Source organism: Amblyomma mixtum, chromosome 7, assembly GCF_055824585.1.
Source record: "Amblyomma mixtum isolate Tamu chromosome 7, ASM5582458v1, whole genome shotgun sequence".
NCBI lineage: Eukaryota > Metazoa > Arthropoda > Arachnida > Ixodida > Ixodidae > Amblyomma > Amblyomma mixtum.
In genome coordinates, this window is record NC_143018.1 from 115,805,600 (window position 1) to 115,819,232 (window position 13,633).

The window sequence follows — 13,633 nt, forward strand, 5'->3', positions numbered from 1 at the left end:
GAACTACGAATGCCCACCGCTTGTGGCATCACTCAATTTAAAGCCGGCAAGGAAACTTCGAGATAACAGGCCAAGATCATCTACAGTAATCTGGAAAGACGTAGATGCAGCCCTTCATGGCTGTGATCAATCGAGATTAGTCCGGTCGCTTCTCGCGTCACGAACAAAAATGATAAAACCTCTTTCCTGCGGTCTTGAGGGCGAATGAACGGACACGACAATGATACGTGGCAGTATCATAACCTATGTCGACGCTCGCCCTATAATGACAGGAAATTTATTGCGTTTCTGTTAAACAAAGGCCGTGATCAAAACGCAAGTTGAGGAGGGAGGTGCTTGCTGATGGTTTTGGTGACCGTTCCTGAAACTATTTGCTTTCGCCTGTCGTCCTTGTTAAGAAGCAGGATGGAAGCCTCCAGTTCTATTCTAGACAATCGAAAATATGTATGTATATGTATGTATACGAAAATATGAATATGTATGAAAGTATGACCAAAAACGGCAATCTACCGGTTGCCGCGCATCGAGGAATCACCTGTAAGGTTGTCGGCCTTCAAGTGCATTCCTCTTATTCCTTTACTTAAAAATTGTCTATTGGCAATTTCAAGTGGACGAGTGAAACCGCGAAAAAAGCGGTTTTTGCCTGCAGATTGCCTCTATGAAATCAAAGCGCTTCTTTTTGACTCGGGCTCCACCACCGTGCAAGGATGGTAACCGGAACATGTTGTCAATGCCGGTGAAGCAAAGTACCCACGGTAAGGAACTGGCTTTTGTGCTGTCCTCCGTACCTTCTTCCTCTCTGTCTACCCTTGAAAGAGCAGATGTTAGGTTCCCCGTTCTTCTTCTTCTCCTTCACCTCGGTAAACATGGGTCACATCCACGCGGGGATTGGCCATGGCACAGCGGTGAAACCCAAGCAAGTTTTTGTGCGAAAAAAAAAAGGCGTGAGGCAGCGAAGTAGAGTAGTAGAATGACTGATACTAGAAAAAATATATTATTGGTGAAAAATTTAAACAAATTAAACAAATAAGAATAGAATACAATGCACTTTTTGGACATGCAGCAGAAATTTAGGTTCACTTTATAAGGGAACCGACGAGTTGCAATAATGCAGTCATGAAGGTGGGCGGAAACAGCGATTAACGAGAATCCCGTGGCGCTCACACCGAACGAGAGATGAAGTTGTAGAGACAAGGGGAGTCCTAACCTCGAAAGAGGAGTTTTCATTACCGTCAATCGTCTGTCAGTTTTTGTTCGCAGCGGTTTCCTCACAAATCCTGCTAAATTTGAGCACGCTTTTATCTACTACAAGCAGAGAAGTACAGGGTTGGTGCACTCAAACGCCGAGGCGCTGTTAAAAAGCATGAACTGCAGCGCTCCGGGTTTACTGCACTAAGAACGCTTTCTAGCTAATCGCCAAGCATTAAAAAAATGCATATACCGAGCCACAGCGCGTCTGCGGAGCAGTCGAGGTACCAACGTCGCCGGCTGCACGCAAAGCTAATGTTGAAGCCTGATCTTCAATACCACGTCACCCAGCACAAGCGGACGCCACCCCTTTCCTGCGGCTTCAGCCGACTGGAGTACCTGCCGCACCCGTTTAGCACGGCTGGTTGCCGCAGCCGTAGAGCGGGCACAGAGCTGCCTCAATCCCGCCCGGCGGTGGCGTCAATTTGCCTAATCTGATTTATGTGGCATCCGTAGCGAGGTGATGGCCAAAAAACAAAAGTGCAATACAGCTTGCACCGGAGCGCAGAGATTAGCCACGAGGGTTCAGCGATAGGTTCATTGTTTAATAAATGCGTATTTTGGTCAAATGTTTAGGGGAATCCCCCAAGGTGGAGTAAATTTGTAATAAGAGAGTAATTACTCATTGGCATCCACCCAAGCGCAGCCATACGGCTACAAAGGAAAGCTATACAGCTTTCTCAGAAACTTCTTCAACTTTTTTAATTTTTCTTTAACTACGAAGTTTCTGAGAAAGCTGTATAGCTTTCCTTTGTAGCCGTATGGCTGCGCTTGGGTGGATGCGAATGAGTAATTACTCCCTTATTACAAATGCGTATTTTGAAGTTACAAAAGTAGTTTAAGTTTTTAGAATGCTTGTTGGGTTTTGGTAACAATTTTAATGGCAAAATATTTTAGTGCTTGTCCGACCACTCCAGCACAAATAGAGAGAACTCTAATTATTGTAAGCCTCTCTTCACGACTTCGCTCGCACGCAACCATATCGGAGAAGACGGCACCCGGCTTTGTTTAAGGGAGTAGAACACAAGCAGAGGATGCGGAACCAGTGATGGCTACGAACAGGGCCATGAAAGGTGTGCAAGCAGAAGCAGGCACATGGAGTGAAGCAAACAGAGTAGCAAGCGGGCCTACAGGCATACAAGAGACCGGGGTGGCAGGCAAGCAGGGCTGCTTGCTGGCTGGCGAGCAGGCACGCCACACCCTGGAATTGAAGGGAATGTGCGCTACAAGTCACCATTCGGGCGTCCCTGCTCGGCTGCCACCGTTCACAACGAACAGCGCCTTGGTTAGCGAATCAGCTATGCCGTGTAGATAACAAAAAAGCAAGAAGTTGCATAGATGAATGTTGTCTGCATAAATAAAAAAAAAATGTAAAATCTATGTTATCGCAGAGCTAGAAGCCCTGATATACAGTCAGCGATAAACAAACACAAAATCTGGCTTGTAGAATTAAATCACCAAGCATCGTATCTAATTCGCGACCACGGAACGCATCGCAAAATTTGTTTCGACTTTCCAGCACATCCATCCTATAGTCGGTATTTAGTGACTTTAGACTTCTATCTCTTTCCGACCACAAAGTATAGACTTCGCGCCAAGTTTTCAGACTTCCATGATGTCATCACACTGCAGCTGCGCCTGTTTTAGTGTTTTTACTAGAGCGGCATACAAGGTCATCACTGGCAAAGGTGCATAAGAAACGGTAGTGACAGCATCAGAGAATAGCCGCACAGAGCCTAAGCCTTTCCTTGTTCTATAGAGCTTTCATGTCCTCTGCCTGTCAATATTTTCATAATATAATAGGAGGTGTTACTTTGGGAATGGCGATTTTAGAATGGGTAGACCTTGCTCGCCGGCACTGCTTGGTGCCACGCACGAGGGGAGTCAGAATGAATGCCTCACATGAGGCAGAAATCGTTTATTTGCACTTCATCGTGTAACTTAAGAGAGCTCGTGAAGTATGTATGTGTTCGCAGGGATGATTTCCTAAGAAACCTTGAAAGAAGGCACCATCTGAAAGAAGAAAAACCAAAACAAAATGGTGGTCAGTTTTCCGAACGCTGGCTCTGAGTTGGTTCAAGCTTGCGAAATCACATATCCATGATACATTAAATGAAAAACAGTTTAAAAAGTTTTGATCTGGCTCGCTGCTACCTTCCCTAAATACAAATGTGAAGTAGGCATTCTATGAAGCAGTGAGTGATAGGTTGCTTACTTGCGACTGCTACAGGCTTATGGACAACGAAACACGCACAATGTTTATTGGTCAAGGTCTTGTCCCTGTAGTTGGAGGGTCCGAAGTTATATTCTACCACCGTTCTAGGTAGGGAGACAGTTCGCCTAGCATGAGCGAAATCCAGGGGTAAAAATGTTGTAAAATTGGTGAATTACGTACGCCTTCTACACTCATGATTTCCAAGTCGTCGTTAAATTTAGTTTTCAGGTATTGTTCCTTGGTCCTTTCAAGCACAACGTATTTTTTGCTGGGATCGAAATCGTTGGTAACAACGATGCCGTCGGTCGCCAGACGTACGAAGAAGATGAGGACTTGGCCTTTTTGGACGTTGTTATTATAATGAATTTTTGTTTCTCCTTCTCCTGGCAGTTCGATATACACTCTAGAAATGAAGCAGACAAGAAGTTTTGCGTTACACGTTAGGTATTGAAAAAAGAAGTGTGCTTCACCTGCGGGCTGCATCTTGGATGGGTACGTCTACCAAGTAACTTGGGGTACACAGACGAGAAAATCATTGCGTTTTACTTATGAAAACTCGAATGTGTGGATTTTGTTCTTCTGGGGATGTTTGTTGGCTTCTTCACCATGAGAACAGATATTTCGTTGTTTAAGTTACATATTTAAAAAATACTTTTCTTCCTCGCACTAGACTGAAACTCGACACCTTGAAGTTGATTTCGAGGAAATTCTGGTTTCCGTGATTAATGTTTGCAGGCGATTCTGACAGTCGTCTTGCCTCAGAAGGCGTCGTGAAAATAGTATTGACGTCGTCGCTAATTGGCCTTGAAAAATGCCTAAGGCGGGATTACCTGTTTCTGATTTTCATCATAGGCGTCGAATGACTCCTTTCAAAACAGAATCCAATAAGAACGGTGCAGTTCAAAACTGAATTGAATATAAGTTGAATAGTGACAACTAAAATGAAAACGCAAATAATTAGTGCTCGAATCTGCGCACCCAGTTGCGTGCTAGCGAAAACACATAATATCATGTGGCGGCGTGTTTGTTTAGTGCAATATAGGTTTAACCTGTTGCAGGCATGCCATGAAGAACTGTTGTCCACTAGGATAACAGAGCGCTCGGTGAACGCCGCTACATCAGCGGAGAACAGAATATTTTTTCCTTCTCGTCATGACGACAAGTAAAATATTCTCACCTCTCTGCAGCAGGGCAGAATGGTGGGCCTGTTGGTATTGCATGTCAAGGGAGAACACCAGCCAAAAAAGAAGAAAACACAAGAAGAGAACGACACAGGCCAACGGCTGGACTAAAAGCGGAATTGTTCATTGAGTACAGACCGCCAGGTAATCACCACGCATGAGCCATGGCAAACACTCAAACATGACCACTCAAATAATAAATTCTTTTGTCGTTAATGCTATGGATGGTGAACTGACGCAAGCATCACCATGCTTGGCAATCTGGAAGGCCTCTATAGCGGGTGACAGCGGCGTCGAATATAAGCCATGAACTAGGAGGAAAGGCGGCGCGCCTGCATTTTCTTATTTGTGCTGGAAAACACATGTTCCTGCGCAGCTCGCCGATACGAGGTCATGTGTCGTGCAAGCTTTTCTCTCTTAGAGCATGGTGGGGGCTCACATAGGCACTATTTGCACAGCATCATCTTTCACTATTTTTAATTTTTGAGTTACGTGCTTAATTACCCTACAGTCAAGCACTTCAGATTCTTGTTTTATATTAGTGAACACATTTTTGAAGCAACTCTGAGGAGATATCACGGTGAAATCTTCGACACTTCCCTTTTCCTCAAAGGGCCCTTTCGCTGGATTATCTGTGTTGCCTGTCTTTATGGCAGGTGACTAAGGCAAAGGCAGCTGCTTTATTTTCTTTAGCCAGCTGCCTTTCCAGAAGCTTCATGGCATCAGTGTATTACAGCCAGTCAAAAATATACGAGGTGTACCAGCTAATTGGAACCGAGCTTTTAAAAAACACGGGATGTCCTAACCGTCTGACACCGCATGACAGTTGTTTAGAGGGGCGCGAACTAGTCTCCAGAATTTTTTGCCTTCTTCAAGGTAATATATTTAGTTGCCCTTAATTAGTTAACTTTTTAATTATTGACTTGAGGAACAAAGTGTCAATGGAAAAGTTGTAGATCGCTTCGAAAAACAGCTGACTGAAGCATTTGCAGCAAGGTAATAGTTACATAAAGTAGTTTTTTTCACCGGCCTTTACCCGTAAATCTCACAATAAGAAAAAGCTTCCACATGGCAACTGTGCCACTTCAACGTCCCAAGACGTGCCTTAGAGAATATATTCCGTTGTTTACTCCTCAATGAGACTTCGGGTGCACATTGGGGCTGAGAAGTAAGCGAGCAGCTGGTCACGCGACAACTTTCTTTTAAGGCCAATAAATGAAGCTACGTAAATCGTACCTTGATGGAAACAGCAGTATTAGCTGTTTTTCAAGGCGATCTAAAACTTTCTTCCCGAAGTCAGTAATTAAAGAGTTATCTAACCTCAACTAATAATTTACGTTTGACGTAGGAAAAACACTAAAAACCAGACCCAGCGACTCTTAATCAACCATCGGTTGGTTTCACTAGACTCGGACATTTCGACTTTTAAAAGGTTGATTAGATTTAGAAGGACCACCCGGTATATGCTCAACCTGCTTCAATAAATAGCAAAACACTGCTTCAACTGCACGTATTCACTTCCGCTGTGAAGGTATCACTTCGCGTAAAGGAAATTCTTGTGCGTGGGCCTGGAGTTGTGCACTATGTTACCAGCCAAAGATGATTTTTCGTGACATTTTTGTGTGTAACAATTCTCTGTTCTGTTATAATATACTACAAAACATTCTAAAAATGTATATTTAGGTCACACAACATAATATTGCACTGACGCTTGCCCAACAAAACCTCAGACGGTTGTGTGACATTGCACTGCTGACGGACAGTTAAAGGGAAGCTGAAACGGTTTTCAAATTGCATGCGATGCTGTGGTTGAAACGAAGCCGCCTTGAAAAGGCTGTAATTTTTTTTTTCGTTTTGTTCCCGAAAAGAGCCGCAATCGGTCGTCAAAATCTCGCCGCCAACCCTCCCTCGTTGCTTCCGGAAGCACCGATTGGATGGACGGCAAAAGGGGAGGATGGGCGGAAGTGACGCCAATTTAATACAGCTGGCTGGCCATCCTGCTTTTCCCGAGATTTTATGAACGACAGATCATCGCAGTCTTCTGCCAGTGCTGTTTGCTTTCTCTGATTCGGGTGTTCTGCGCTGAGTGCGTGCATCGACGAGTGGCCATCATTGCCCAGTTGCGTCAAGACTGGCGGCTGTGGTGCTTCACACGTTCCCAAAGGATAGAAAACTTTCCGCGTGGAGCGCCTCTGCCGTGAAAAGAAAAAAAAATGGTCTGCGAAATCCGCTTGGTTGTGCTCAAACATTTCCGCGACAGTCACTATTATCGAAGCTTGGGAACAATGCGGGAACTCAGATTTTAAATATGTCAGTGCGACTGAAGCCCAGAGTCGTTGTGAGTGTTTCCGCAAAACAGAAGCGCTTCGGCTACCTCCAAGAGCGGCCTTCGCCAGAAGAAAGCAGCGTGAGGCAAGTATTTTAACGCACCCCTGTGCACTTAGTAGTTTCTTGTTTCTGTGCTTCAATATTCCGCGAATCGACTGGAGCTATATGAAGGGCGGACTAGCGAAGGGCTCCGGATATATTTCGCTTACCCGTATTTACACCTGACACTACACGGGCCCCATGTGTTCGTTCAAACTGAAATGCGGATGCTACACCCGGGTCATATCTTCACTCCTCGAAATCGTCGCCGTATAAAACGGCACCTGTGGACCATAACCACTGAGCGAGCGCAGCGAGGAAATTTTGTGGTTTGGAATGCATGCTAGTTGCACTGTAGTACGCGGCGGTTTAGCCGTGCAGCATAGAGAGAGCTTTGGTCGCAGTTTTACCATGCTTTCACTATGAATCGTCCTCTGAGCACATAGCTATTAAATTCTTATGCTGCAATGGTTTCAATATCGCTCCACATCGGTTGAAAGCCTATCTGAGTGCGTTGGCAAAGTTGCACTCATGACTGTGCTGTTAACCAGTACAAATCTGACTTCTTTTGAAGATAGTATTGGAACAACTCTCTGACGATGCAAAAGAGCAGAGTGCACACAAAGGCACGTCGTAGGATGCTGAATTCCTTGAGGCTCTGAATCTTTGGACATGGTCTTAGACGTTTCGACTATCGATTCATAAGAAAAAAATGTTTGGTCAGTGTATTGAATGAATTTTCATGCGTGCGCATCTGTTCATAATTTGTGTTGTCGGCATTTTATGACACCTCAGGACCTTGAAGAGATGCTCGAAAACATAGCTGCTGTAGGAAAAGCGGCTTCATGATCACCACCATCACATGCCGTCAACAAGCGAAGAGGTTGTGGAAGACAGTGTAGCAGAGGCAGATGATGTCTCAAAGAATATTTCTGAAAATGCGAAAAAAAGCCTCCAAGATGTGGTGCGGCGGCCGACATTTTGCACAGGATACGAAGCAAATGAGAAAATAAAGAAAACACCACGAAACAGGCAAACAAAGCCTCAAGATGTTTCCGTCGATGCGATAACCTCATTGAAACATTTCTTTGTGCGTGTTTTCGTATAGGAATAGCGCACACGAGAGTTTCCTTCGCCGCCTCGTCTGTTCGCGCTGCCGTTCAGCAGTGAGCCCACGCCAAATGATCCAGTTTGGCATTTTTCTGTAGTTCTAAAAGGGCTTAGAATGTTAGTAGGCACCCCTAAATATATAAACAAAGAAATGCTTTACCTCCCGCTACTCGGCCAGGCATGCCGGCGATTGGAATTCGACCATACTTACTAGAAGCTGGTGGTCCAGCTTTTATGCAGCAGCGTTTAGACGGGATTTTCTTTTTTTTTATTGCCACTAGCACATGTACCTGCACAAAAGCAGTTGAGATTTCCAACACGCGAAAAAGTCGCGACTTCATTTTCGCTGTAGGCGCACTCCGCTGCATCGTTGTTTTCTGCAGCCGCTAATGGCTCTGACATGTATGGCAAGAGTCCAAACTGTTCAGCACTGCTTGCGGTATGCGTAATTTTCTAAGCATAGTTCTGAAGCTAGCTGAAGCAAGCGCTACGTAGCAACGCCGCCTGTACTTCCCGGAGATCTCCGTGGATGACGTCACGACGGTCCCGGCCAATCACGGGCAACAGCGGCGTTCGCTCGGTGGCCTAAATCCTGTTTCACATGCAAGCGAAAATGTTAGCGAATTCAGCCGCCACGGCGGAAAAACCTGTTTTATGGCGTCCCTGCGACAAGCGGCGAGCTGCGTTCATTTCATTTGCTTCCGCCCTTTCTGAATGAGATAGCCTTCTTTGCGGGCTAAAAATTGCAAAATGCCGCAGGAAACTCATTTATTCGGAAAGTGCTTCAGCTTTCCTTTAGGAAGCTGTGAACAAGAAATTATGGTTGCGTGTGTACAGTGCGTAAAGCACTAATATTAAAATTCACTTTGAAGAACTTCGCTTCACCCATAATTTGTTCATTCAAGTTATATCGGGTTAGGTTTTAACAGTAAAGCTTTCTAGCTCTTTTCAAAAATTTGTTGCTGCAAGAAAACTTTTGTTGCCTACCCAAGTTCGACTGTTTTAATTAAAGAAACCTTTACGTTAACCGTCTTTTCTTGGGCTAGTTGGTTTTTCATGCTGTAGGTTTTAGCAGCGCACACGAAACAAGAACGGACAGAAAAGGGAACGAAACACAGTTGAAAATCAGCGCTGTGTTTCGTTGCCTTTTCTGTCCGTTCTTGTTTCGTGTGCGCTGCTAACACCTACAGCTTTACGTTAACCTAATAAAAAAAATCAAACTACAAGTTACACAAAAGGAGCTGTTATTAACGCGTGGCGGTTTACCTTTAGTAATATAGTGCGTATCTTTGCATTTAACGACATGCAACAAAAGTTTGCGCCTGTACTCCTTTAGGTATATCGAAGAGCTGCATGACTGTTAAAGGTACAGAACATCCGCTATTAAACAAGCCTCTTCTCCGCCGGCAGTGTGTTTGTGTGCAGTGTGTACACAGTGAATACGTGGCCAATAAGCCCGAAAAAATGTGTGCAACTGAAGATCTCATAAGCAAAGAGGCGGGTTTATTGAGGAGGTGTTACATTTTGCACCAATGATTAAAAAAAAAGACATTGTTCGGGAACGTTCGCTCCCCAAAGCACTAAGGGTCACTAGCATAACAAGCTCGTCAAAATCAATGCGATCACTAAGTGATCCAATGAGAAATGTTAAATTTGAAACTTACTCTGGTGGGTTGTCTATCTTTGACCGAACTGTGTAGATAATTTTTGTCTGCATGGGAAATGGCCGATCCCACAGAATTGAATCACTGGCCTAGTGTAAAGAGGGAAAGCGCAGGCTTAAACCACATGGTAACCAAAACAGTTTCCCGGACTTTTCCCCGCATGCATTGGCTTGAGCAGCAGTAGTGCTCTTCTAAAGAGTTCACACAGATATATTACCTGGTGAAGCATAACTGGCATGTGTTCATTGCCTCAATAACATATGGCAGAAAAAGTCCTTGAAACATTCTCCGATCATTCGTCCAACCCAACCCTCGTAGAGACACTTTTTCTGATTCCCTTCAATAAAAGGTCACCACTGGGGAAGAGGAGAGACGGCAAAAAATCGTTTTTTCTTTAACCAAGAGCCCCTATTATACTCTAGCTAGCCCTTCCGGCCTTATGCGCTGGACGTTCTTTTTCACTTCTTACGACCCATACAGTCCATTCTCTCCGACGAATACCGACGCAGCGCTTGAACAGATTCGCTCGTTTGTAAATTTTTGCTACACACCTCGAAGACGTCCCACTGATCCGAAATCACCTCTAGACCACCTGGCTACTATCCCGGAGATAGAAATTCAGAGTGCTTATATTGATTTAGAAAGCAGCTAGTGCGCCTTAATTTGAAAACCTCCGTCACAGTTTGCCATGCATCATGTGGGAAAAAAAAACGCCCGTAGAAAGTAGTCATTATCCACTTCTGTGGACAATCACTGTAAAGTGTGGATACTGCGGATAAAAAGAGAACATCATGCGCCTTAACATCAGAGGCGCCAAAGGCGCACGCATGTCCACACAATAAATAATCCTTCGCAGGAAGAACAGTACGTTTCGCATTTACGAGTACCTCTAAAACCACGCGCCCGTCCTGCGTGTCTCCCTTGTGTCCTTGTCTTTCTAGCGCTATGTGACAAGTGCACGCAGAGACTTGCCCTTGATATACGGAAACGTTTTGGCAAGCTGCAACACAAAGCCACGCAGGACGGCTCCGCACACACTAAATGCCAGTCGAACAAGGACAAATTGTCAAATGCTCCCTGCTGTCCCAAAATATCATATTCCGTATTCCCAGTCTTAAATCGAACCGCTTTCCTTCAAGGCCCACGTTAGATTATTGTCATATCCTTACCCTAACTATATTGCTATGGCCAACCCCCTAAATACCCTAGAAAAGATCTTAGACTATAAATACTACTTCACGAAAAAACAATTTAAACATCTGCGGCTAATCTGCGGACCATACGGTGGCCGCCAAATCCATCGATACCGACCCTCGATCTATCATTCGCTTTTGGGCGCCTCACAAGTCCATACGCCGTCTCCTGAAAGCCCGTAGACACTTTGCTAACCAGCCGCTCATTCTACTTGGGTTGGGTGCACTCCACTCTCCTAGAGACTGAAAGTAAGTATCCTAGTCCCTAATTTATCGTTCACCACAATACGTTCAGGAACAGAGACAAGACCGCAAGGGGACAACAGTTTAAAATTTATAGCGCGCTGTTGAAAGTGGTAAGGAAAAAAACGTCAACTAAGAAGAAGTAGTGACCGCAGATCCGGCTCTCAAGAGGGAAGCAAGTGAAAGAAAAGAACGGGGTGGAGCGCATTTGGCCGGTTCTGACAGATCGTAAATGGTAGTTTGCCTGAATCCATCAAGATAAATATATATAACAGGCTGATGATGATGATGATAAACAGCTGCATCTTACCGATACTCAGCTGGGGAGCAGAAACGTGCAGGCTAACGAAAAGGGTGCAACTTAAATTGAGTAGTAGTGGTAGAACAGTTTATTTGGGACAAAAATATACAAAATTTCTCCTGGGTGAGAAGGCTAAAGACATTTTCGCCTGACAAGGCCATTTCGCCCTTGACAGCAATGGCAACCGCAATATGCATTCCGAACACCTTTGCAGTACAGAGCATCATCATCATCATCTGCCTGACTACGCCCCCTGTAGGGCAAAGGCCTCACCCATGTCTCTCCAATTAATCGTGACCTTCGCCAGACGCGGTCACCATGTTCCCGAAAATTTCTTAACCTCATCCGCCCACATAATTTTCTGGCGCCCCCTGCTACGCTTGCCTTCTCTTGGAATCCACTCCGTTACCCTTAAGGACCAGCGGTTATCTCGCCTTCGCGTCAAACAACAACTAATATGGATGAAAGCACACAAAACAAAACAAATTAAAAACTCCGAGACACGGTGTGTATGCTTCTGATTATCAGAGAGAATATAAGAGAAAATATGAGAAAAAAAGGTTAATTAATTCTTGAATACTTTTCCACGTACACAAGTGTGACACAGAGAAATGTCACCCATGAAAAAAAAAATTGTTTCACTTATTATTCCATTAGCAACATAGACCTCAATGTTTTCTTTATCTTGAGCAGCGATGGCTAGGTTAATAATTTAAAGATGCCTGGATATTCATTCAATCAATTTCTTATTTGCGTACACGATATATGACCACCATAGTTGGTGTGAGATCGGAGCACCTGTATTTTATCTTCCCTAAGAAGATATGGAGTGTATTTTTTTTGCATTGAACCTCAAGATTTGAACGGTCTAACGTATACTGATGCGCGATTTCAAGAGATAATCTATATTTGAATAGCTTCCTGATCTCTGGTATACCATATAAACAATATGGTATGCTGTGAAAGGGAAACACAAACTTTTCTGTTGCAGTGCAAGAGCCCGAAGCTCCATTGCATAAAAATCAGTTCTCACACAGAAATATAAAATTTTGTCGTTCTGATCGACTTGTTAGCGGCCTGAGAGGCATTTTCCATCGAGAAAAAGAGCTGCATAGATCAAATGAAGAATCGCACTTTTCAGCACAGTTCAGTAATAGCAGGATCAATCTGTATAATGGGTCCACTTGTATAACTTGCTGTCTGGCGCCAACTTCAGAAAGGAAGCCAAAATGATTAACCGCCTGAAAAGGGGCTATTTTCGTTAGTACGCATGCGATATTTTGAGGCAAAAAGAAAAATTAACGAAGCTTCCCACATGTGTCTTGAACTTTCTGACAAAAAAATTGAAACCGTAAGAAGGCTGAAAAATCGCTCGATATAACACAAACCTCTCATGATAATATCAAGATGACAAGCCCTCACAAAAACGCATGCATTGTCTACCGAATCTCTAAAGAGTAGGACTATAAGTTTTCAGAATGTTATCTGCGCTGTGTAAGATCTGGCGTTCAAAAGCGCAGAAAAGAAAGAAAACATACTTTGCAATTAGAAAAAAAAATATGTTTTCTGTAAACAGCATGCTTGTAAATAATATATTGCCCACAACGTGTGAAAAACTATTCCCAGGTCTTGTCTGCTTGATAATATAGGCTCACCAGAGCACGAATACTCTTCCGATAGATGAAAAAAAAAAACATTGCCGTTCGCACCAAAGGTGCCGTTTTACAGAGTAAGAGACGCCAAAGAGTAATGGACACGCGAAAGTCCGGTTAGTGTGAAATTTCTGTCTCTTTGGTAGTCGATTTTTTATCGGAATATACCTCCGTTCACTTTAATTTCAAGGTCATGCGAGCGAATCACAACTTGACGAAGTGTGAGCCTTACCCATGGTGTCCATTCCGGATCCGTTTCAATTGTAACATGAAGCGACAAGATTCTGTGCGTCCTGCACTTGATGAATATTCTGTACTCTTCCTCTGAAAAAAGAAGGAACTTGAAGTAAGGATAATTTCGCCTGCAATGCTCATGTACGTAAAACAAGTCTTCGAAGAGGAGTGTTGGCCATTAGCAGATTTTCTGCATATCTGAGGTGTACACTAAGTGTTTTGATT

At 44.0% G+C, this 13,633-nt stretch overlaps 1 protein-coding gene across 1 annotated transcript in view; it reads right to left on the reverse strand.

Moving 5' to 3' along the window:
- Nucleotides 1-3,234: 3,234 nt before the first annotated feature.
- The window catches only part of LOC149337285 (uncharacterized), a 193,414-nt gene continuing 183,015 nt past the window's right edge, over nucleotides 3,235-13,633 (reverse strand). The window contains exons 6-9 of the mRNA XM_089554376.1: nucleotides 13,407-13,490; nucleotides 9,786-9,874; nucleotides 3,644-3,866; nucleotides 3,235-3,261 (exon numbers count right to left, since the gene is read on the reverse strand). Coding sequence (XP_089410502.1) covers nucleotides 3,235-3,261; nucleotides 3,644-3,866; nucleotides 9,786-9,874; nucleotides 13,407-13,490 — 423 coding nt within the window. The remainder of the gene's footprint in view (nucleotides 3,262-3,643; nucleotides 3,867-9,785; nucleotides 9,875-13,406; nucleotides 13,491-13,633) is intronic.